The sequence below is a fragment of the Colletotrichum abscissum genome (assembly GCF_030869225.1).
Source record: "Colletotrichum abscissum strain IMI 504890 chromosome Unknown Scaffold_52.1, whole genome shotgun sequence".
NCBI lineage: Eukaryota > Fungi > Ascomycota > Sordariomycetes > Glomerellales > Glomerellaceae > Colletotrichum > Colletotrichum abscissum.
In genome coordinates, this window is record NW_026850454.1 from 106692 (window position 1) to 129108 (window position 22417).

Below are 22417 nucleotides of genomic sequence, written 5' to 3' on the forward strand. Positions count from 1 at the left end.
AGAATCTCGTTATGATACCCAGATGACCACCGGGAAGTCCGACCCGTTCTATGACCATCCTGAGGCTTCTTGATCTACTTGCTTTGCAGTACTCCGTCGGTCGGCCATGTCGCGACCTTGTCCAGATATGTCCTCAACCTGTCCTCAAACGCCTCCCCATTCCAGCACTCTCTGCCGTCGATGACCTCTCTCCGAGGCGGACCAATCTGCTCGATAACGAAGCCGGCCGCCACAGACCCATACGCGGACGCAAGCACCGCGTCATCCGTTCTCGCGAAAGCAACTGCAAATGCTCCGAGGAACGCATTCCCGGCGCCTGTGGGGTCTTGGACTTTCGAAGAGCCATGGTCGTAGAAAGGGGGCAGCCATATCGGGTTGCCGCCCCGGGGAATCGTGAGACAGCCCTGTTCGCCGCACCTGATGACCGTGACCCGCGGTCTGTTCCGCACTTCCTCCAGCAATGCAGAATGCCCCGGTGCTTTGATCCCACTGGAGAGATTGATGGCATGGTATTCGATAAGTGCCCTGTTGTAGGGTATCCCAGGGCCCTCGTGCATGCCCTTCATACGTAGGAGTTCGTGGTCGTTTGGAGAACATATATCTGAAAGGTGGAGGGCTCTCATGTGCTCGGCCTCGCGGTTGTGAATGTTGATAGGTGAGGGTTCCCATGCGATTAGGGAACTTGGGTTCTCCATTTCACCGCGGAGGTTTGTGAGGGTTTCCATATGACGTTCGAGATCTTCTGGTGTCGCTAGGGTGTGAACCACCGAGGATCGAAGAAGCGGTTCAGGAAGCCGGGCTAGATTCGGGTGTAATGGTGGCACAGTATATCGAAACGTCTTTTCTGCGAGTCGATGTTAGTCCGGGTACGTGACTCATGCAGGAAAGATATCAGCAACTCACTTCCAAAGGCATCATTCTCATATTCCAAAAGACCTCTCGTTGACAGCCTATCCGGCGTCTCGTCATAATGAACGGTGACACCCCATCCCGCAATCTGCTGTCTCACAGTAGTCGGGGAGTCAGATCCAGCCGTAATGACACAACACACATTCGCAGACTCATTTTGCGGAATGGCAAGGCGTGCGCCGAGAGTACCTAACCAATATTAGAAGCTGAGCTTCACCCTCTGAAATATTCCCAAGAAAGCGACACCGAGGAGGAAGAAGCCAACCATGGGTGAGGCTCAAAGTCCGGCTGCCACAGCTTCCACTCACCATAAAACCCAGAACCGCCGGGAACGTCGCGAAGAACTCTCCCGTCCGGAAAGCGGAGCTCGTCAATCACAACCATGCCGAGCGAAATAAAAGCCGGAGCCGGCAACCCCATCCCCGGCTCCGGACCGCCCGGCGATTCGGACATAATGATTGGCTGTTCACGTTTGGCAGGTCCCGGGGTGCTTAGACTCATTACGCCCCGGAATGAGATGGCAGAAGTTTGAGGTCTTGTTGAGAGAGACACACCACACCCGGCCCCCGTTTGAGACCTTTTCGCCCGCAGCCAAACACGTGGGCGGGGTGAGGCGAAGTGATTGGATCCTCGTAATTCCGAGCTGCGCTCCCTGCGAAGGGCTGGAGAATATGGATAGGTACGCAAGGTATGGGGGGAGGCCCATGCCAAAAAGGTTGTTACGACGATGTCCATCCATCTCCCGGGCCCGGCCCGTCTCTTTGCTCATCCACGGATCTCGAATAGATGATATCTGCCACACCAGCTTGGTGCTCTATGTTTCAAACGCCATTATCACAGCTCATGGACCAATAACGCCACAGCGGCTTTAACGACGTATCGTTGGCCGCGGCCACTGTGTGTCCAGAGACAATCTCTTATCTTAGACAGGCTCCCGCGTCCGGTATCCTCGCCGCGACCGCCCCGAAACGTAGAATTCTCCCTGGCGATCCGTGTGTCTGAGATCATGAAATGTGACTGGATACTGAGGCGAAGACGGCACCTCGGATTCGTGGATTAGGGGCAGCATGGGAATGAGCGGTGAATGTGAAATCGTCCGCATCTCATTCGCCTCACTGAGTGTTCCAATGTAAGAGGCTCAGAGAGGTAGGCATAGGTAGGGTACTCCCGAGTGCCTGGATGCCAATCACGCGTTCCTGATCACCAATCTCGAATAAGCCAGGCCCGGCGGCATGTTTCTTTTTGAATGATCCTTATTTGTGCGTGTTGGTATCTAAATCGTCGGCGCGCATACATACCTACCCTTTCAGACAGCATTGCATTTGCATTTGCATGGAACATATGCGTACTTACACATGAAGTAGGCATTCGAGAAGGCAAAACAGTAGAACGAGGCCATCGATATCGCGCCACATGTAGGCGCCAATCGTAATTACTACATGAGAGATTCGCGGCGTGGCCGGACGCAGATGAGGCGTGTATCAGTCAAGCCACCCCGTCTGGAGCTCCTTCGCAAGAATGAGCTCCCCATGGGATTCCCGATAATGGATTTCCACAGTGTAGTTCTGCTTTCAAGATACAATCTTGTCAAAAAAGCCGAGCCGAAGCATCCTGTCAGTCTCCCCAGCACAACTAACCTGGTCCAAGAATCAAACTTCATACACGGGAGCGGCAGACGTCGTCGCACGGCCGTCGCCCCGTCCGAGACGCCATGGGCTACTAAAAATACCGGCGCTGGGGAATAACAAGAGTCGAACCAGAATTTCCAGACACACGCCAGAAGGAACAGACTCCAGGGCCTTCCCTTGATCGAGGAACCGGGCCAGTGGTTCCCCTCAGAACTTTTCCCCTCGCACAGACTCGGCCCTGATTCGTGTGTCTTTTTTGGTGGTTCCAGCTATTAGAGAATTGTCCGAACGACCCCCACGGCGACGGGTTGGTCTGATGTTCGGCGATAGATACCTCGCTCTCCGACCTCTTCTTCTCGGTTTTAATCCGTCCGCTTGCATGGGCGCGAGTATCAGAACGTTCGGGATTCTAGGCCTCCTTCTTCGGCGCTTCTCCCTGCCGTCGTCATCAAGGATCCGTTTTCGAAGGCTTCTTCATGAATCAGGTTCTTGTCGTCTCGATGGAGTCTTGTTCATGACTTCATGGTCCATGGGGGGTGAATATCGCCGAGCTGTTCGGAGGTCTAGTTCGGACAGCGAACAACAGATTGAGACGCCGTCTGAAGTGTAGCTTGCCACACCTTGCATAAGCTTCAAGGACTGGCAGTGAACTATACGCGGATGAGAGAGGAACAATTTTGAAGGTGCCGTTCGCACCGAGTAGGGGTGCACAAGACCGATTCAAGATGCGCTGTTTGCTTACCCGCCCAACCTGACAATTCGAACCGTCAAACATCCTCAAGTCGGAGAACGATTGCCGTACAACTGTCGTGGGTCGCCGTCTGTGACGGTGGACATTTCGAGAAGGACATGGGATTCTGGCAAGGTTTCCCAACGATCTGGCCATGCGCCGATCGTCCTTCTTCTGTGGCCAATCATACCGACGCCAATTCAGTGAGTAATTCGACCTGCGGCAGCGGCACAAACACCCCCGGGACGGTGGATCTGAACCCCAAGCGGTGAGCCCAAGAAGCTATGGAGCTCCCCTGAGCTTCCAGGTCCCGGCTTGCCTACCAACCACCAGCGTGTCGTGCCAGTGTGTAGCTTCGCCCTGTGTATCTGTCCGTCATCTTGTTTATGCCTTGATGCACTGTCCCAGGTGCAATTTCCACCATGTTGGCAGGCAAATAGATTGGCCTTGGCTCAGTGCGATCTTCGGAGGGTTAATTCAAGAGCCCAGAGTCAAGCCTCAACGGTTCGCCCTGTCCGCCATCTGGCCCCTGAGCGACTGGCCAGTGATGTCGAGCGAGAGAACCCCATCCAGGCCAGGCATGCCCAGCCGACAAGGGCGATCATGGGGTTGCAGGTCTCCCGGCGGCAGGGGGGGATACGCTAACCAGCCCCAGCATGTCTTGGTTGGCAGGCGTGGCAGGGCAGGGCGGTACCTATGTTACGACGATTCTTTGGGACAATCCCAGGGGCGACCACGGCGAAAGGAGAACTTGCGATCCAAAGAGGCCAGAGTCCAGAGTCCAGGACGGAAGCTCGACGAGAGTGTCTAAGAACGGATGACGAAAACAGGAACGGGAAGCGCTACGATGGCCAAGCCAGCCGTTGCTGAAGAGAGAGAATAATAGCGAGGATGGATGGAGACGACGGAAAAAGGACGCCAATGCGCGTCTCGGTCAACAAATCTTCAAGTGGCAGACCAGCCGTGCCTTAGCCCTGAGCGAGTCTGACGGTTCGTCCAGCGGGCTCTGACACGCCAGAGTAAGGTGTAGTAACAGCGAGCGTCAGTGGTGCGTCTGTGGTTCATAGTGCGCGGGTGTGAGAGCGAAGGAAGTGTGAGGTGGCTGCTGAGTGTTGTACTCCGTTCAGATGGCCGTGTTGGTGACGGTTGCTTGGGCTGTTGACCGAGAGGATTGACGAAGAGAGAAGTATCCTCGTACCTTTACTAAGGCACCTTAAGTAAGCACTGGTACGTAGTGTGGTGTGAGTGGGGGCAAAGGGACGGGAAGCCGGCGTGCATGTACCGGGGGACCCGCAGCTGGCCCAAGCTCCTCAACGTCTCGAAGCTTTTGGTTTCCCTTCCAAGTTCCCTGTCCTTCTTTTCGCCTGTCCCCCGTTTCTGTCTTCTGTTCCTGCTCGCCTCGAGTACCCTCACCCCAAGCACCAAGCAGGGACCTGGAGACTGTCAAGGCGAAAGTCAACCCGCGCTGTCAGTGCCAGTCAATACCATTGTCGTAGCCAAGCTCCTTGTGATTCATAAGTGGAAATTGTAGTCGACAAGGAGTCAATAACGCTTCACGCTTCCCCGGTGCACAGCCTGGGAGCCAGCCATGCCATGCCAACTCAGCTCAACAAGCATTTTGATGGATACCTGACGTTTCGATGGATACGAAGGGCGCCGCGCGATCTGCAATTCCGCATAGTCATATTCTCAAGTTAATGCCGTCCCTGAAAATCATCACAAACATCGACACCGAGTCGTGGAGCCAGCCACGTAACAGTGCCTAAACTCCGGTGACATTGGTCAGCGATACTGGCTGTGTATTCACTGGCGCGCCCAGGCGACTCTATCATGCGACGGATCTGTGGAATCCCAGTTTGGTATCTGGGGTTTCCTGTTTACTCCTGCTCTGCTACTGTGACAATCTGTCCAGGGACCAGCCAGGCTTGAAAGGGTTATGGATGTCTCTATTTCTGTTGAGGAGGGCGTGTCGAACAACACCCAGCCCGTTCCTTATCGGTATCACCGGGAATCCTCCAAGAGCCCATGGGGACGTTGGAACGTGTCTGTCTGACATCAAGCTATCGCCGTTGCCTCTGAGTCTGCTTCGTCTGCTTGACCAACGTCGTCCCCTGCATCTTCAGTGTCAATCTCTTAGAGGGAACCGCTCGTCATCCCCCCTCCATCATGTTTCCTCGCCTTCACACCACCGCAACTCGCTCGTCTCTTCGATCATCGAACTTGGCATCACGATTGGAACCATGACAATCTGACACCAGAAAGCCAGTTCGCAGTTGGCACTAGTTTAGACTCGCACAACCAAGCAAATCACTGCACGGTGATACCAACCGCGAATTTGATAGGTTTCTGGGTTGGGGTTGGCGGAATAGGCTCGGCCGTTCTCGCTCAATCTTCCACCCTCCTCCCTATGGACAGAAGCGCTATGGCAACCCACGCTCGCCTACTGCTCCTACCTTACTTGTACTGCTTACCTCCCGTCCGGTGCCCGCCTTGGCAGGGTCACGAAGCTGCTTCATCGCAGTACCCGACCACCTCGAAGAAACCAAGTGAACCACCGAACCCAGTCCAGGCTCCACGGGTAGAGTCTTCTTTGCCTGAACGTGCTCATCGCATACACGTGCCCCATCCTTGCTCTCTCTCGTCCTTGCGCATCGATGGATATGTCTCTCTTGTCTCCAGCGCCTCGTTTCCTGCCAAGTTTAGATATAGAGTACTGGGCCCACTGTCACAGTGAATCTGCAAACGGCAGCCGTTCCATTCTCCACAGAACGGCACTAGATTGGCACGATTGGCACGGTTAGAATCTGTGTCCGACTCCGCGGGAGGTCACTGAAAGGTAAGTATCAGTCCTCGCACCACCACCACAATGCAGAACCCTGGGTTCAGCGCCAGTAGATCCCAGATCCAGGAGCGGTGACGGTAACAGCAACAGCATTTTACAAAATCCCTGAGAGCTTTGAGGGGAGTTGGGGTAGGTTGGCTGGAAATACATGCCATACCCGCGCCATTCCCCTCCCGTCGTCAGCTCACGCGGCGCCCCGCGCAGATCGGGGCGGTCTGGTGCCCAGCCTGCTGAGTGCTCCCCGACTCCTGCTTGGATTTCTGTTGTATAATAGTTGGAAAATAGTGTGGCCACTACGGATGCTCATCCGCAATACCCACCAAGCTACGTACAGCCAGTCTGGCGATGGACTTGCCCATGTAACTTCATAGTCAACGTGATCTTGCCTCGCGACTCCTAACTCACTGTAGAGTTCGTCGGCTCCTCTGGAAACTAGAGGGACGAGACCAACTGCATCCGCGGGGAACAGACTAAACAAGACTCGCCTTATGTGCATGCGTGGTGGCACAATAGCGTTCCCACCCATGGGGCAGAATGCCGACACATACATTGAGGTGCGTCTCTCTCTCCCCCACTCAACCAACCAAAATAACCATGACTTGTTCTCCCTGAGGCCCCTGCTGATCTGATTGGATCCCTCCTCAACAATTACCAGGGGGGCCATCTCACTCACTCAACTTACTCTCACTCTCACGGCAGTATACTCTTAGCACAACATTGGCAGCTTACAGGCTCAACCAAGCTCTACAGATCGATAGCGCTATACTCATTGGCCATACTAATGGAAAGTCAAGCCCAGAAAGTATGCGGAAACGGATACCAAGTGCCTGCTGGCAAGGGTATCTCACCCACTCCCGGCACCCGGCTCTCACCCTCCGCCAAAGGCCAAAGGCCATGCCATGCCATGCAGGCTGTCCTCCGCCGTTCACCGGACCTCCGGGTACATCCACCTCCTTCGTACCTCTTACACGGACAACGGGCGCGACCTGTACTTTGACCCTGATTCCACGTTTCTTAGCAACGCAAGTACCTTTCTTTTCTCATTCCCTCGTTAGGTAGGTTCAGATAGGATGCAACTCTTACTTACCGTTTACCTTAGTCTGCCACCATACCACACTCTCACTCACTCACCACTTCCACCAGCACAACCGCAACCGCCGTTCTCATCCCATCCCATCCCCGAACCCAGACCAGACCTGGGACCGCCCTCCCCCTCCCCTTCTATCTCTGTCTCTGTCTCAATCTCATCCCACCGCTCACTCCGTCGCATCTCATCCCATCCATGCCCCTACCCTCTCCCCAATCCAAACCTGTCCAAACGTATTCGCCGGCCCACCCTGGCCAAGTCCCCGTTCCAGTTCCCAGTGTTCCAGTTCCAGTTCCGGGGGTCGTCAGACAAGAGAGGGTGTGTATCTACGCCCTGTGTGCATGGAGGTGTACGTGTGTGTGTGAATGCTCGTGTGGCAAGATAGTGCGCGTATGTGTGTGTGTGTGAGTGAAGCTCTGTCTCGTTGTCTCTGATCTCTGATCTCTCTCCCGCCCTTCCCTCCTTCCGTGCGTTTGTATATCTGCCGTGCAACTCCCCCTCCATCTTCTCTTGATTCCCATCCATCCAACCATTCATCAACTCTACTACATCTGCCGTCCGTCCGTACACACGCATCTACTCTGCCACTCGCACTCAGCAAGCCTGAAGCAACCTCTCACTCTCACCTCACATCTGAGTCTCAAGACATCGTCACCAACCTCTTCCAACAAGCTATCAGAACTACGAGCCTGGTCGGCACTTGAACCCCAAAAACATCAACCAACACATCGGAATCTCTTCAACCCCCCCCCCCCCCCCCCCCCCCCCCCCCCCCCCCCCCCCCCCCACCCCCACCCCCCCCCCCCCCCCCACCCCCCCCCCCCCCCCCCCCCCCCCCCCAACCCCCCAAAACCGCCAACATGTCGCGCATCACCGCCCCCGTCGCAAAGCTCACCCGCTCCATCAACTCCGCCGCCACGGCCAGCCGATCCAGCGGCCTCCTCGAGTCTCACTACAACGTCAACCACGGCGCCGTCCTCATGCCGAAATACGCAGAGCTCCTCCAGAACCGGAGCACCCGCGAGCACGATGTATGTCACACTCTCTCCCCCCTTCCCTTCCCCTCACTCCCCGCAGTCTCTCACCAGAAAGCTCTACTATTGAAACAAGAAACCCCAACTAACACAACACCGCAGTCCGCCCGCACCCTGAGCACAACCCACCGCCCAACCCCCCAGCCAACCCGGACCTCCCCCTCCGTCCGCCAAATGCAAACCTTCTCCTCCGGCGCATCATCCTCTCCCAACGCCGGCGGAATGGACTTCACCATCCTCCCCATCTCCTACGACCCCGTCCCCAGAAACGAGTTCGCGGGCATGCGCATGCCCCTCCTCCCAGACTCCTTCACCACAAAACACCAATCCCTCTACGAGCAGACCCCCGCCTCCGCCGCGGACGCCCTCCCGCTCTCCAAGCCCGAGATCTCAATCGTCGCCGCGCACCCGGAAAACGTCACCACCGCCGCCGCGTTGACGGAGGTCGAGGGCTTCGGCGTGGACGGCGTGGAGCTGAAGTGGGCTCACGACAGCGAGGCCGCCGCCGAGACGGAGGCGCACCAGCCCGGTCTGAGAGATTTGTGGAAGGGACTTGTCGATAACGTTGTTGGGTCGTCGCAGAAGCCTGCTTTCTAAGACAAGAAAATTAGAAATGCTGTGTGCTCCGACGGAAGGGTTGGGATGATTGTTATGATGTGAGACTAAACAGCAAAGCGGATGATGTTACTTCAACGTCATGTTAGTATGTGGACTTGCTTGGATAGCAGTCGAGACAATTCTTTTTTTTTCAGTCATCGTTGGTTTACATGGTTTTAATTGCGATTCAGTTGGTAGGAACACCAACTTGACATTCACAATCGGGTACGAGTAGCATTTCAAAAATTCAATGGCTCACATTTGGATCTTGCTTGAGCGGATCCAGCCCAAACTTCAAGCCTCACCAATTAACTACATGCAAAGGCACGGTGACAATTGATTCTGAAAAACTTTTGATTGCCAATTTGGTATCGTCCGGTACCGTACACTCCTTTTCGCGGATATGTTTCGCGATCCTTAACATTTGCTTGCACCTCAGTGACTGAAAACCCCGAATTCATCGACCCTCCTCGTACATTACACAGGTGTCCATCCTGGCGCAATAACATCTACTTGTCGTCTGCCCCCTACGTCCTGTGCTCAATTGCCTGACGCACACCGTCCACCGACTCACCCAGGCATGAATCTAACTCGTCCAACCACTAGACACCTTTCTACATTTATCGCTTCTTCATGGTCGGGCGAGGCTTGCACTCATCCGCCTGAACCGGGTGCAACATGACCTTGGTGGGGTACGCCTGCGTGTTGTGCTGGAAGCCCTTAGCCCAGTCATAACTGATACCGTACGCGAAGATGGATCCGGTCTTGTTGAAGGTAGTGGCCGTGATGCTGCCGCCGACCTGGGGGTAGCCCTTGAGACGGTGCTTGGCATCCTTGTCCCAGAAGTGGAAGGTGCCGTCAGAGCCGGCCGTGCTGAAGGTGCCGTGAACGGGGTGGAAGGAGATGTCATTGACAGCGTAGACGTTGGTGACGTTGTTGGCGGGAGGGTCTCGGTGGCACTTGAAGGAGAAGTTGGATCTGTTTGTGCAGTGTCAGCCGCCTGCCGCAATTCGTTCGCGTATTCACAGCAATCAAAACTTACGTAGCATCCTTGTCCTCGACATACTGAATCGCGCACCGTCCCTCGATACTACCAATGGCAAAGCCAGCAGCGTCCGCGAAACAGCTGACGACCCTCGTCTGCCACTTGAGAGGACTCTGCAGGGTCTTGTAAAACTTTGTCGGGTTCTTGAGGTCCACCACGTTGATGTACCGGTCGGCGGTTCCTATGACGAGGAGATCGTTTCGCACGTCGATCGTGTATACGCGTTCCTGGCAGGCCAGCGACGCCGCGGGTGTGGGCGAGCGCATGTCCCAGTACTTGACCGTCTTGTCCCAGGAGCCCGACACGGCCATCGGAGTACCGGACGACTCGAAGAAGCGGACCGACTTGACGGGCTGGTCGTGCTCGCCAATCTTGATTGTCTGCTGGGAGCCCAGGTCGCAGAGCTTGACGGCCTTGTCGGCGCCGCCAGAGAGAACTTTTGTGCCGTCCTTGTTGGAAGAAAGTTAGCCAGAGACTCGTTACGTATGGACGTAAGAAACGGAGATATCGTACCTTGGACCAGTCGCAGCCCAAGACTGGGCCATCGTGTTCGTAGGCGTGCCGCCCTTCGCTCTGCCCGTTGGGGGCAATCTCGTATATCCTGACTTTCTTGTCCCAACTGGAGACTGCCAGGAAGTCGCTGGTCTGGTTCTGGGCGGGAGAGAAGGCGAGATCGGAAATGCTGTCTTCGGGTGGGTTGTTGAGAGCGACGTCCTGCTTGAGATCGCCGACCGTGTTGCTCGACGAGGCCGCCGATGCGGCGCCAAAGAGGCCGGACATGTTGTCGGTGTGTTGTCGATCGAGCTACGTAGCTGTGGTGTTTCTGCGTGGGCGGTAAGAATGGTGTCAGGAAATTTCGAAATACGCGTTGTCCTGTCGATCAGTGTGTCTGCTGAAGAGGATTGTTGGCAATAGAGGCAGGCGGCTGGAAGCTTCAACTAGCTGTTGGGAATCGTCTCCAAGTGAAGCTTCCCGTCCAAATTCCACAGACCAGGCACGAAGGCAGTCGCGATGCGAAAAGTGATGGCCACCTTCCATTGGCTGAAAAAGCCACAAGGCTGGGTGCCTGACGTCCCTGCGCTTGAGCCACACCTCCGTTCAAAGGCAGGCAGAGAGAGAGAGGTCCCCACAGCACAACAGCCACAAAACGAGCCCCACCTTACAGCTCCGAAACTTTTTTTTTCTTTATAAAAAAGACTGCAAGCTTCGCGTCTACTCTTTTCCCTTCTTCTTCTTCTCTTCAACCCCTCTCGTCCGACAAATCGCCATCGAAGCTCACAAACGGAGATTTCCTTCACGGGAGTCTCAAATGCGAAAGCTTTGGGAGAAAGTCCCCGGACACACGTTACTTTCCTGTTACAGGGGAAGCCAAAACGCCGCGGAAACGCGCCGCCATAGAAGCACAGCGGCTGACCTCCAAGACCTGCGTCCGGACACAATGAGCTCTTTCACAACCCTGCCCCGTCGCTACATCGTTGGTCTTCTCTGCTCTTTCGAGACCCTGCTTCCGCTTTCCGGGACCCTTTGGATGAAGATATGAGTCCGCGCCTGGGGAGTTGCGAGTCGGGGATCATGGGTTAGAGGAGCTTTCGATGACGGGGTGGCCGTTGGTAGGGTCTCGCTTGCCGGGCGAATTCAAGGGTTCGTCGGAGGGTCTTTCGTCGAGATCGATAGGTATGCGATTGCCCGTCCACGACCTCTGTACTGAGGTTGGGGCGTGTTACTCGATGGGGCTTATTCTTGGTGCGAGGGGGGTTCAATCCAAACCTTTTGGGTTTTGTTTCTTGAGGGTTTCGTCTTCAATCTTTTGTTGGTCCGCAAAGGGGCTAGACACCTACACTCTGGACTTCGTGGGAAGTCTCACCCGTCTATGATGCCCTGGATTCAACGGGGGATGTTGGGACACAGTTCAAGTTCGATGATGATTACCTATAGAGTCAAGCACTGACGGTGAGAGGCCTTAGGGTCCGCCAATGTGAGCGACAAAACATGCGTTATGGTATCTGATGAACACTTGGAACATTTTTTTTTTCTTTCTCTTAAGTATCATTCAATTATCAAAGGACTGAAAAGTCCGAGATATGTTGGCTCTCCCTGTGGCTCATGTCATAGAGGTATACATATATATATAAAGAAGAATAGAAACAAACATGAACATGGTATATCTGAAAAGCCTCGCCATAACATGCCCTGCGCCAAAAATCTCTTCCACGTTTCAAACATGAACCATCCATTCGTAAAAGGGGTGCGCCAAAAGAAGGAAGAACTCCGTGAACAAAAAACAATGCAAATCATTCCAGACATGGGTCCCATATATCCCGTACGGCATTCTCCATCACATAAGCCCACCAAGCACAACCTTGCCGATGTTGGCCACCTCCGTCTTGATGTGCGACCTGCTGCTGTCCTCAAACTCCTTGACGACGCCCTGCACGATGATCTTGCGCACTTTGGCATCCGCTTTTGCGAACAGCTCCGCCACGGGCGCCGTCGTCTCCCGCGGCGTGGGCACCAGGCTCAGCACCTTCGTGTAGACGTCAATCAGCACCTCGCACAGCGTCGCAAACGTCTCGTAGAAGTCCGGCTCGAACGGTAGCGACGGCGTGAGCAGGTGCGTGTACACCTCCCCCGGCAACAGATCGTTATCGCTCGACGCAAAGGACATGACGCTCGCGCTCGCGCTCGACGAGCCCCCGATTCCGCCGTAGCTTCCGCCGCTCGCCGAGTCCGAGTCGAGGGGGTATCCGATGTCGTTTGCGCCGCTGGTGCTGCGCCGTGATTTGCCGCCCTGGCGGCGGAACATGGAGGGGAGGCGGGCGCGGGAGAGGGAGGAGGTGGAGGTGCCGCCTTCGCTGTGGAGTTGCTGGAAGGATTCGAATTCTTGGAGGAGGTTGTTGAGGCTGCGGAGGAACTCGATGGGGGTGTTTGCGTAGAGGTCGACGATTGTGGGGAGGGAGAGGCCGAGGAGGAGGTAGTTTGTTGCGCGGCGGGCGAGTTTGCGCGATTCAAAGGAGGGCATGCGGGCGAGGTCGGGCTTGTCGAAGAGGATTGTGTTGAACCAGTATACTCGGCCTTCGTGTCTGTTTGAATCATGGTTAGCACGCGAGTATTCCAAGCAGAGAGAGGATGAGAGAGAGAGAAGGGTAGCATACGCTTTCCGTAGATAGTCCAATGTTGATATCCTCTTGTTCGCAATCTCCTGCATCTGCATGTGCAACACGACAGACTCGCTCGACTGCCACATGTTGGGATGTGTGGCGGACGTGGGCGGGGGTTGTAGGCGGTCGCTGGGGGCCAGGCTCGTCGAGCCGGTCTGGGTACGGCTCAGCATCCTGGAGAAGCTGTCGGCGGAGGCGGGGCTCTGGATGTTGTCTGCGTCGCGGGTGATCTTTGCGGCGGCGGCGAGGGCGAAGTCGGGGAGTGCGGGCGGGACGTTGCGGTCGGTGACTACGACATTGCCTCCTCCGCCGGAGCTGGAGCTGTTGGCGCGGCGCTTGGAGGAGGAGGAGGATAGGGAGGAAGACTTGTTGGGCGAGCTGAAGGAGGTCTTGCGGCCAAAGGAGTTCTTGCGGTCCTTGAGGAGGACGTTGGGGCCGGAGGACTGCGGTTGGAGGGGCGGCGGGAAGAAGGGGGACGGTTGCGGCGGTGGTTGGGACTGGGACTTTTCCGGTGGTTCGCCAGAGGAGGTGCCGGGACGGGATTTTGAGGAAGAAGAGGAGAAGAAGGAGGAGGAGAAGAATGGCGCATTGGCGGTCGTGGGAGGTGGTCCGGATCGCTGCATGTCTTTGAGTTGGAGGGGGTGGCCTGGAGGCTGAGCCTGGGCCGCCTAGGAGTGGTAGTGGGAGAGAGGTGTGAGAGGATGGGCTGGACGGGGACGGGAACGGAGAGCGGGCGGGATGACGGGGGATGACGGTGTGGTTCGCGCCAGGGAGGTGGAAGAGTTTCCCGTAGTTGGGTACGCAGTACGGATACGCAGTAGGAGGGCGTGGAAGGGGAAGGGGTGTCAGGGACCGGGTTCAGGATTCCGGCGAAGGAGGGCGGACGAGGGGCCGAATCGATCGGCGAGGGTGGTTTCGCGCGTGGTCAGGCCAGGTTCGAGGTGGTATTGGATCCCGAGGCGTGCGGCTGCGACTGCTGCGTTGCGTTGCGGTTGCGATTTGCGTGGGTGAATTATGAATAGAGTGCTCTAGATGCCGGTGAGGGATATGGAGTGTGTGCGTATCTGTGGTGGTGCGTCGAGTGGTGCAGCTGAGTGAATTGTTTGCTGTGTCTTGCTCTCTCTCTCTCTCTCTCCCTCGCGGGTGCCTTGCGCAAGTAAGGTAAGGTACGGTACTTTGCTGAATGAAGTCTGCAAGCCAAGGATGGATGGATACAATGGAGTTGCTGCTACCCCCCTTGCCTAAGGTAAGGTACGAACACAAAGTTGAGTTGGTTTGTGTGCGTACTTGGGTGCGTATGTGCTTGGTTTGCGTGGTTGGCGGTTGGTGGTTGCGTCGTGCTGCTCGCTTGAATCCTGGTTGGACCCGATGCGCGAACTTGCTCAATTGCCCCCCCTTGCTTGACACTCTGACTTGCTTTTGCAGCAGCTTACGGCTTTCGTCTGCCCAGTCTCAAGTCTCCGGTTGGTCGATCGCAGGCCACGAGGCCACTTTTCCCCCCTTTGCCACGGTCCACGGGTTTGCTGCTAAGCAGATGTGGTGTGCTGGTGCTGGTGCTGGTGCTGCTGATGGCGCTGCTGCAAGGCGGAAATAGGACCGGTTCACTGGACTGAAGGTTGATCTCACTCCCCCTTCCGATAGGTACTAGGTAGAATACCTAGACGAATGGCACACGCAGCCTGTAGGAACCGCAGGTTAAGATTAGCTCAAGGCCCCTGGGTTGCGGCACTTGACGCAGAATGCGATTCGGACAGATTGGGGCTAGTCGTCAGCCTGCAGGTTGGAGTTTAATCAAGACTGGAGAAACGCGGAGCTTGGAGTTGCTTTGGTTCAAAAGTGTAAAAGACGTTGCGTCGCGGGCGGGTTTCGTTCTGCTGTTGCTTCAGCCTTCGGCGTGCTTGATGTAGGACGGGGGTTCGCGACGGTGGGTGATACAGATAGGTGGGATGGGCAGAAAGAGAGGAGCGTCAGGTTTATCCGGGACGTATTGATTTTATTATGGGTTTGTTGTATTTGTTTTTGTTTTGTTGCTGCTTCGGAGTGGGAAAGTGGATGTCAACTACGTCCAGGATGATGTTCGGAGACGGACGGGGGTGTTGGATTGTCCAGGCAAAGTCCCAAAAGCTGTGAGGACGTAGTACGGGGTAGTGAGCAAGGGAAAAAGATGTCCAGAGAAATGGATGTCGTGCGTGTTTTGTTCTATTCTTTACAACCCCTCCCAGAGAACATGTAGGGACTATCCGCAGTCTCCTTGCCGGTGTGGGTTAGGTGAGGGGATGGTTCATGTAGCACAGAGCTATTCGTAAGGTACAGCCAGAAACAAACAATCCACCTGACGTATGCGAACTTGTAATAGCGATTATCCGCGGGAAATGTCTGCACCGTCCGTTCGCAGCTGTGGTTCCTTTCTTTGTGTAGCCGACGATCTCGGGGCACCACCTAAACACCTGAAGTAGCTAAGGTAGGTACAGTAAGGTAGGTATTGTTGTTGGTGCTTGGGACTGGGGAACTTGGCGGTCGGGTGCTTTCTGAGACCTGTTTTGGCGGGGTTCGGAGGTTTTGAAAAAGGCTAAAAAAGAGTACCCGAATTCCAACAAAAATAATGACAAGAGTGAATAAAAAAAAGAGAGTTGTGTCTGGAATTAAGTCGGGCAGAAAATAATCCCAAACATGATAAGACGACACAAATAGCTGGTGCTACTACAGAAATCTGGAGGATGGAAGGTCCTACCACCCTCCAGGAACTGATCAGTTATCTACTGATAATTTCTCAACACATCAGCTCCGTGTCCAAGCTGCGTTTATCCCTGTGATTGTTGCTGTATGCTGATCACCGTTCGTGGTCTTTACATAGTACATAGACAGGTACACAGGTGATCTTCTGCCGGGTTATCTCATGTTTGCCTGCACGGTGTTCCCCAAATCGCCCGAGTGAGACGACCCCAGTACGCAATCATCGAAGAACGGAACGCATTGGAAGATGCAAATATAAAGAAGCTTCTGTTGCGTAAGACCTCGAATCCCAGCTTCATAAATGGAACATCAACGTGTGGAGAATGCGACTTCAATAGAAATCGGTCAAACCACAACTCGCAGCTAAACTTGATACCTCATCATCACATCACGTCCGAGTTGCACACCGGAGCAAAAGTATCTGCAAGCCACATTCATCTTTGCGACAGAGATACTCGACAACGAAATGGCTTCGGGAAAAGGGCATGGCTGCACGGGAAATGTTCTAGGGGCCAGCTTACCGAAATATTCCTCAGCCGTGCTAACCACGAAAGCATGGAAGCTTTCCTATCCAGGTGGTTCTGCTCCATTTCCCGGCGCTCCTTCACCGAGGTACTAAATAAGTCTGATTCCATCGTGAAACTTCTCCCCCTCTCTCTTCAACCCCCCTTGCCCACCTCTCCATTATCTGCAACACCAATGGGCATCGAGAACAACAACATCCATCATCCGCAATACATACCAATTACTTTACAATGAATATCAAGCAAGGCAATGTTGACGATTGGCCAATCCTCCCCGGGGTCAAGCAGATCATCTGCTCCCGAGCGCCCACAGACACCGAGCCGTTGCTTCTAAATATCAGAGTCGACCACCGCGCAGCGCCCAAAGCGCAGACTCGACAACAAGAGCACGGCACACACACAACGCAGCACATGCCCTCCCTTGATCCTTCTCCTCCTCCTCCTTCTCCTCCCGGAAGCCTCCGGGCCTTCCTATCAGTCTCAGTCCCAGACCTAGGCAGCTTGGTCTCCCCGCGTAGACCCTGAAACATTCCAGAAGCTCGAGTCCCACGTGGTGAACGGACTCCCGGCCAAGGACCATACCACCCTTGAATCCCACCACCCGCACCATTTCACCCACGCGATTGGGCTTGTTATCCGAATGGCTACCTTAGCTAGGTAGTCAGAAGAAAACGTCATCTTCTTCGTTCAAGAAAGAAAGATGAATGTCACAATCCGAGAGGGCCACGCTAGGGAGCACTCATCACACACTGATACAGATTTGTACCCGCAGCCGGGTTAGATGAGACGGAAAGGAAAAGATGAGTTCAACGTCGATCAGCCGCTCTCCCACACCATGCGCTCCCGCAAACTTCAACGGGGAGTTCATCCGCTTTGGATGAGCCAAAAGCTGGTGGCTGCTTCGAACATGGTTCTACGCTATCACAAGCCCGCTTCAGATGGGAAACCTGGTGGCGGCTCCTTCGAGGCGCAATCGAACGAACTCGTCCCGGTCTCTGTTATTCACAATCGCCATTACATTACGACTACCGGGATCTATGTTTCACTAGCTACCACGCGAAGAAACCTTCCCGTGGAATCCTCACGCCGCCATAAGCGTAGCCGCCGGGAGCAGCCCCGACGAAGCCGTCGTCGCGCAAACACACCCCTGTCCAGCAATACTCGTCACAGGCGGGCTCGTACACGTGGAATACGGCTCATGCGCCGCAAATGTCGGCACCGGCACCGGCGCCACGACCTCGGCTTTCACAAACACGGGAATAATCTGGCCCGTCGACAGCCGGAAAGCGCGGTGATTCAGCGCCTTCAGGAGCTTGGTGATCTCGCCCGAGTGGCTGGTGATGCTCAACCACGTCTTGTCGTCGGTGCGGAAGACGTCGTCCAGCACGGCCTTCGACCGCGCGTCCTGGGCGTCGCTCGTCTCGCTCTCGTTGCGGCGCCAGAGGGGGTCGTATTCCGCGAACCCCGGCTCGAATTCGAAAGACGGGAAGGTCGAGGCGATGTAGGTCTTGTTGGAGCGCCAGTTGCAGGTGTGTACCGTCATGCCCTCGCGGAAGCCTTCCTTGACGACGGGGACGAAGGGGTGCTCGTCCGCGGGGATGGGGATGTCGCCAAAGGTGATGTTGGCGGTGTAGCCGCAGCGGATCAGGGGGCTGGTGTAGTAGGACTCGAAGTAGGGCATCTTCTGGGTCGCGTAGCGGTCCTTGAAGTAGGCGTTTGCCTTGAGGGCTTCGTTTGCGCCGGCCGGGGTCAGGAGGGGATCGGCCCAGCGTGCGGTGGCGTTGCCGTCTTGTTCGGCCCAGTAGCACTGTGGTCACGTTAGCTGCGGTAGCCCCTTGGTTTTCGGTGGTGCTGGGCGGCATGTTCTCACGTTCCAGGCGGGAGTGCCGTAGAATGACTCGGCGGCGTTGTGCCAGCCCTCACCATGGCGGCCCATGAAGAGCAGCTTGTACTGAACGCTGTCGCTCTTGCGGCAGCCAGAGTTCAGGTACTGGACCCAGTGGTCGAAACGCTGCCATTGGGTCTTGACGCCCTCGGGGTCGAAGTGCTTGTCCGTTGGGTACGTCCGGTTGACGAGACCAAAGTTGACCGCGGCCTATGGCAGGTTCGTTAGTAACAGGTTCGCATCGACATGTTTCCCAAGGCGGGCAAAACGTACATAGTCGAAGCCGGTCGGATCAGTGCTGTTGTCGTCCTGCAAAAAGTACCCAGGAACAGACGTGTACTTGATGTCCTTTCCCTCGGCCTCTGGCCAGGCGGCGAGGGCGAGAGGTGCGAGAGCGAGGACGGAAGACAGCACGAGGCCCTTCATCTTGGCGGAGGTGCTTGTCGAGAGGATGAGCAAGAGGGCTGGAGCTGGAGAGAGCTACATCGCAGCGTCGCATGCGGGGAGGGAGAGAGCTCTGGATAAATAGCACCGAGATGGAGAAGACGGACGATCCCCGCTCCAAGACCCCAGTCATTTCTTCATGGACCATTGATGCGCCATGCCGGGGCAGATTGCCTAGATGGAGTACCGGTGACTCGCCAGACTCAGATTCGAGATGTCGTCCGAAGAAAACTGGCATCCGGGGGACTGGAAAGTTGCGGGTGGTGAAAGATGGTAATCCCTGGCGGTGACCAATGGATGCATCACTTATTGCACGTGGGCGCCTGTAATGGCCTAGGTTCCTGGCAGCGGATGAGACCCAACCACGTTTTTGTTGTTGTTCCTGGCTAATTTCGTTAACTTTGATGGAGACAACAAATAGTTAATTGAGGCTCATCTATGGCATCTTGCCAGTATTGGTAGATGGCTCGACCAGCCAGAGTCATCAGTGAGAATTGTCAGGTCTGGGTGGACATCCTGCCCTCCCTAACCATAGCTTCTAGGGCGCATTTTTTGCGCATTGTTGCATGATCAAGGCGCCTAGAAGATGGCTCTGGGTAGAGATGGGCAGGAGTCCATTGAATAAAGGGAGGCTTCACAACAATAAGTTAAGTTATCAGGTGCTGCGGCAGAAGCGTTTGTCCAAACGTTTGTCAGAAACACGTGCCAATCCGTCCATCTGATGTTTTTGTTGGTGCTACGTAAGGTACTACGTGCAGTAAGGTAGGTACGTAGATGGGAACAGGGGAAGAACCGTTGGGACGGGATGAATGACAGCGGGCAACACGACAGCCAAACATGTGAACCTCGAGGGCTGGCGGGGAGCTTACAGTGGACCTGGGACCTGATTCACCAGAAAAAAGGCCCCGTGAGCGCCGTTGCGTGGCCGGTCCGGCCGCTGGAAAGCTCTGGTGGGTCTCGGCTATCGCAGTGGCGCTGGAACCTCGCCAATCACACGGCGCCGCTACGGGAGCGGGACATCGCGACCTGAGCCATTGACATGCCGTCCTTCAAGGCTCAATCAAACCTCATGTGAAATTCGCCCAGTCGGTGAAACTTTGTTGACGCAACACCAGCAGCTCATTATCACAAGACTTTTCTGTGCATTCATTACCTAGCAGTCTTAAGATCCCTGAGATCCTGAAGAATCAGCGATACATTGGGTCCCCTTCAACTCCCACATCATCAAGCCATCATGGTCAACTCTGACCCTGGATACCCACCCGGCGAGCCAGCCCCTGAGATTCTGGAGGAGCGCATCTGGATCGATGGCTGCTTCGACTTTTTCCACCACGGTGAGTCTACTGTCACGCATACCTCACAGCTTCAAAGACTGATCATCACAGGCCATGCTGGAGCCATCGTGCAAGCCCGCCAACTAGGCAGCGAGCTCTACATCGGCGTCCACTCTGATGAGTCCATTCTCGAGAACAAGGGCCCAACAGTCATGACCCTCCAAGAGCGGTACATCTCTCTACTCTGCTTCGCAGCACTTTACTAACATTCGCAAAAGTCTGGCTGCTGTCGACGCTTGCCGCTGGGTCACAAAATCCATCGGCCAGGCCCCCTACGTGACGCAGCTCGACTGGATCAGCCACTACGGCTGCAAGTACGTCGTCCACGGCGACGACATCACCTCGGACGCTGACGGCTACGACTGCTACCGCTTCGTCAAGGAGGCTGGCCGCTTCAAGGTCGTCAAGCGCACGCCCAGCATCTCCACCACCGACCTCGTCGGCCGCATGCTCCTCTGCACAAAGACGCATTTTATCAAATCCCTGGAGAATCTCTTGTCCGGCGACGAGGGTCAGGGCCAGGGTGCCGCCTCCCGGGACGAGATCAAGGCCGAGGCCGAGGCCCTGACGGAGCGGATGAAGCTGTACGCTACCGACGAGACGGGGAAGAATCCCGGCGTCGAGGTGTGGTTCTGGGCTGCGTCGGGGGAAGCAAAGGCCGAGGCCACGGTCGAGGAGAGGGGTGTGTTCTCGCGGTTCTTGCCGGGAAAGGGGCCGCAGATCGGTCAACGCGTCGTCTACGTCGACGGCGGTTTCGATTTGTTTTCCAGCGGGCACATTGAGTTCCTCCGCCGGGTTGTCGAGGCCGAGGAGGAGCTGGCACGCGGGGAAGGGTGGTATTCGGAGCAGGCCGTCAACGAGCGCGTCAGCAAGGGCGGCGATTATCCGCCTGCGTACGTCGTGGCGGGTATTCATTCCGACGAGGAGATTAACCACTGGAAGGGCATCAACTATCCCATCATGAACATTTACGAGCGCGGTCTCTGCGTGTTGCAGTGCAGGGTAGGTCCTTCAACAGCCATGATGGACGGCTTCGAGCATGACTGTTCAAGTAGCGATGTGCTAACGACTAGTATTGCAGTACGTCAACGCCGTCGTCTTCGGCGCTCCATTCTCCCCGACAAAGGCCTACCTCACGTCTCTGCCGTGGGGCACGCCGGACGCCGTGTACCACGGCCCGACGGCCTTTATGCCGCTGACGTACGACCCGTACACGGCGCCCAAGGAGATGGGCATCATGCGGGCGGTGGGCGAGCACGAATTTGCGAGCGTCAACGCGGGGACGATTGTGCAGCGCATCATGAGGAGCCGCGACATGTACGAGGAGCGGCAGCGCAAGAAGGGCATCAAGGCCGAGGGGGAGTCTGCGGCGCGCGGCAGGGAGATTCTCGGGGAGGAGCAGGCGGCGCGGGAGGCGGGTAGGGCGCGGCAGTGAGATTGTGTGTGTGTGTGTGTATCATGGGTCTATAAGAGGAGCATCATTATGAGGCGGTAGCATGTTTACATTTGGGTACCTCGAGTAGTAGCATTCATTAGGTTGAAGGGCAGAATGGAATGGCCTTCAACAGGTCACGAGCTGAAGAAAGGGAACTGCCGAATGATACCTGGAGAGAGTACTGGAAACCACAGACAGCGAAATGTTACTTTAGTATACTTACCACGACGCGTCTGCTAGTTTCCGCGTGTCATTGCTTGGGATGTCTCGGTTGGGCATATGTGGGCGAGTCTGGGTGTGCGTGAAAGTGTGTCTCAGAAGGATGAGCGGCGTCTTTTACATACTTTCCAGACCGCCTCTCTGTGAACGATATAGCGTGATAGGTAGGTAGGTAGTCAGACACACACTGCGCAGACAAGTGCGAACCAAAAGATTGGCGCCGCGATCTAAGGGGAAGAAACGAGACATGGCCGGTGCCAAGCCACGTACCGCAGAAGAGCGTAGGCAAGGTACCCCGCGATTTCCAGGTCAAGTGACCAGAGGTCAGTGAACCGGGCGTCTGCGCCCGTCTTGTTGGTTCAACCCCAGAAGGTCCGTCCAGGTTGTGTTGCAGGGCTGAGACGTTTGGGCTGTTTGTGCTGTTGCTTCCGCACTTGTTCGAGAGCAGACCGGGCAAGTTGAGGTTCGCAAAGGTAAGGCGAGGTACTTTGATGTTTTGTATTGGATTAGAAATCGGTTGGGGATAAGCAGCTGCCAGATCTGGGCATCCATCTCGTCATATGTAGGTAAGATAATCCCCATTGTCTCTCCGTGCTGACCGGGGAGAAGATGGAGTGTGTGTGTGTGTGTGTGTGTGTGTGTGTGAAGGAAACCGTGGAAGAAGATCCGGGCCTCCGGCAACCAACCCAGAAGTATGCATGCAGGAGGTTCGCATTGGTGGTGCATCGTGTGAGAGAAGATGTACAGTGCCAGGAGACGCTAGGTACACCTGCCTCAATGGTTACACTCGGCACCTTGAGGGATCTCGCCTCC

At 55.7% G+C, this 22417-nt stretch overlaps 8 protein-coding genes across 8 annotated transcripts; 3 read left to right on the forward strand and 5 right to left on the reverse strand.

Annotated features, from left to right (window-relative positions):
* Window positions 1-74: 74 nt before the first annotated feature.
* CABS01_14250 (PfkB family carbohydrate kinase) lies at window positions 75-1362 on the reverse strand (the record flags this gene model as incomplete). The annotated part of the gene is made up of 3 exons (XM_060547590.1): window positions 75-844; window positions 904-1098; window positions 1218-1362. 3 exons carry the CDS (start codon window positions 1360-1362, stop codon window positions 75-77), a joined length of 1110 nt encoding a protein of 369 aa, XP_060393489.1.
* A 2485-nt stretch (window positions 1363-3847) lies between these two features.
* Window positions 3848-4078, forward strand: CABS01_14251 (uncharacterized protein; the record flags this gene model as incomplete). Its single annotated transcript, XM_060547591.1, has 1 exon — window positions 3848-4078. One exon carries the CDS (start codon window positions 3848-3850, stop codon window positions 4076-4078), a length of 231 nt encoding a protein of 76 aa, XP_060393490.1.
* Window positions 4079-7397: 3319 nt separating this feature from the next.
* Window positions 7398-7772, reverse strand: CABS01_14252 (uncharacterized protein; the record flags this gene model as incomplete). Its single annotated transcript, XM_060547592.1, has 1 exon — window positions 7398-7772. The coding sequence occupies one exon, from the start codon at window positions 7770-7772 to the stop codon at window positions 7398-7400; it is 375 nt and encodes a 124-aa protein (XP_060393491.1).
* Window positions 7773-8056: 284 nt separating this feature from the next.
* On the forward strand, window positions 8057-8827 carry CABS01_14253 (uncharacterized protein; the record flags this gene model as incomplete). Its single annotated transcript, XM_060547593.1, has 2 exons — window positions 8057-8227; window positions 8333-8827. 2 exons carry the CDS (start codon window positions 8057-8059, stop codon window positions 8825-8827), a joined length of 666 nt encoding a protein of 221 aa, XP_060393492.1.
* A 620-nt stretch (window positions 8828-9447) lies between these two features.
* On the reverse strand, window positions 9448-10652 carry CABS01_14254 (WD domain-containing protein; the record flags this gene model as incomplete). The annotated part of the gene is made up of 3 exons (XM_060547594.1): window positions 9448-9805; window positions 9870-10321; window positions 10386-10652. 3 exons carry the CDS (start codon window positions 10650-10652, stop codon window positions 9448-9450), a joined length of 1077 nt encoding a protein of 358 aa, XP_060393493.1.
* Window positions 10653-12207: 1555 nt separating this feature from the next.
* On the reverse strand, window positions 12208-13653 carry CABS01_14255 (uncharacterized protein; the record flags this gene model as incomplete). The annotated part of the gene is made up of 2 exons (XM_060547595.1): window positions 12208-12952; window positions 13025-13653. 2 exons carry the CDS (start codon window positions 13651-13653, stop codon window positions 12208-12210), a joined length of 1374 nt encoding a protein of 457 aa, XP_060393494.1.
* A 3715-nt stretch (window positions 13654-17368) lies between these two features.
* Window positions 17369-18598, reverse strand: CABS01_14256 (phosphoglycerate mutase; the record flags this gene model as incomplete). The annotated part of the gene is made up of 3 exons (XM_060547596.1): window positions 17369-18094; window positions 18158-18382; window positions 18446-18598. 3 exons carry the CDS (start codon window positions 18596-18598, stop codon window positions 17369-17371), a joined length of 1104 nt encoding a protein of 367 aa, XP_060393495.1.
* A 1252-nt stretch (window positions 18599-19850) lies between these two features.
* Window positions 19851-21385, forward strand: CABS01_14257 (cytidylyltransferase; the record flags this gene model as incomplete). Its single annotated transcript, XM_060547597.1, has 4 exons — window positions 19851-19950; window positions 20002-20119; window positions 20169-20952; window positions 21032-21385. The coding sequence occupies 4 exons, from the start codon at window positions 19851-19853 to the stop codon at window positions 21383-21385; spliced, it is 1356 nt and encodes a 451-aa protein (XP_060393496.1).
* Window positions 21386-22417: the final 1032 nt, after the last annotated feature.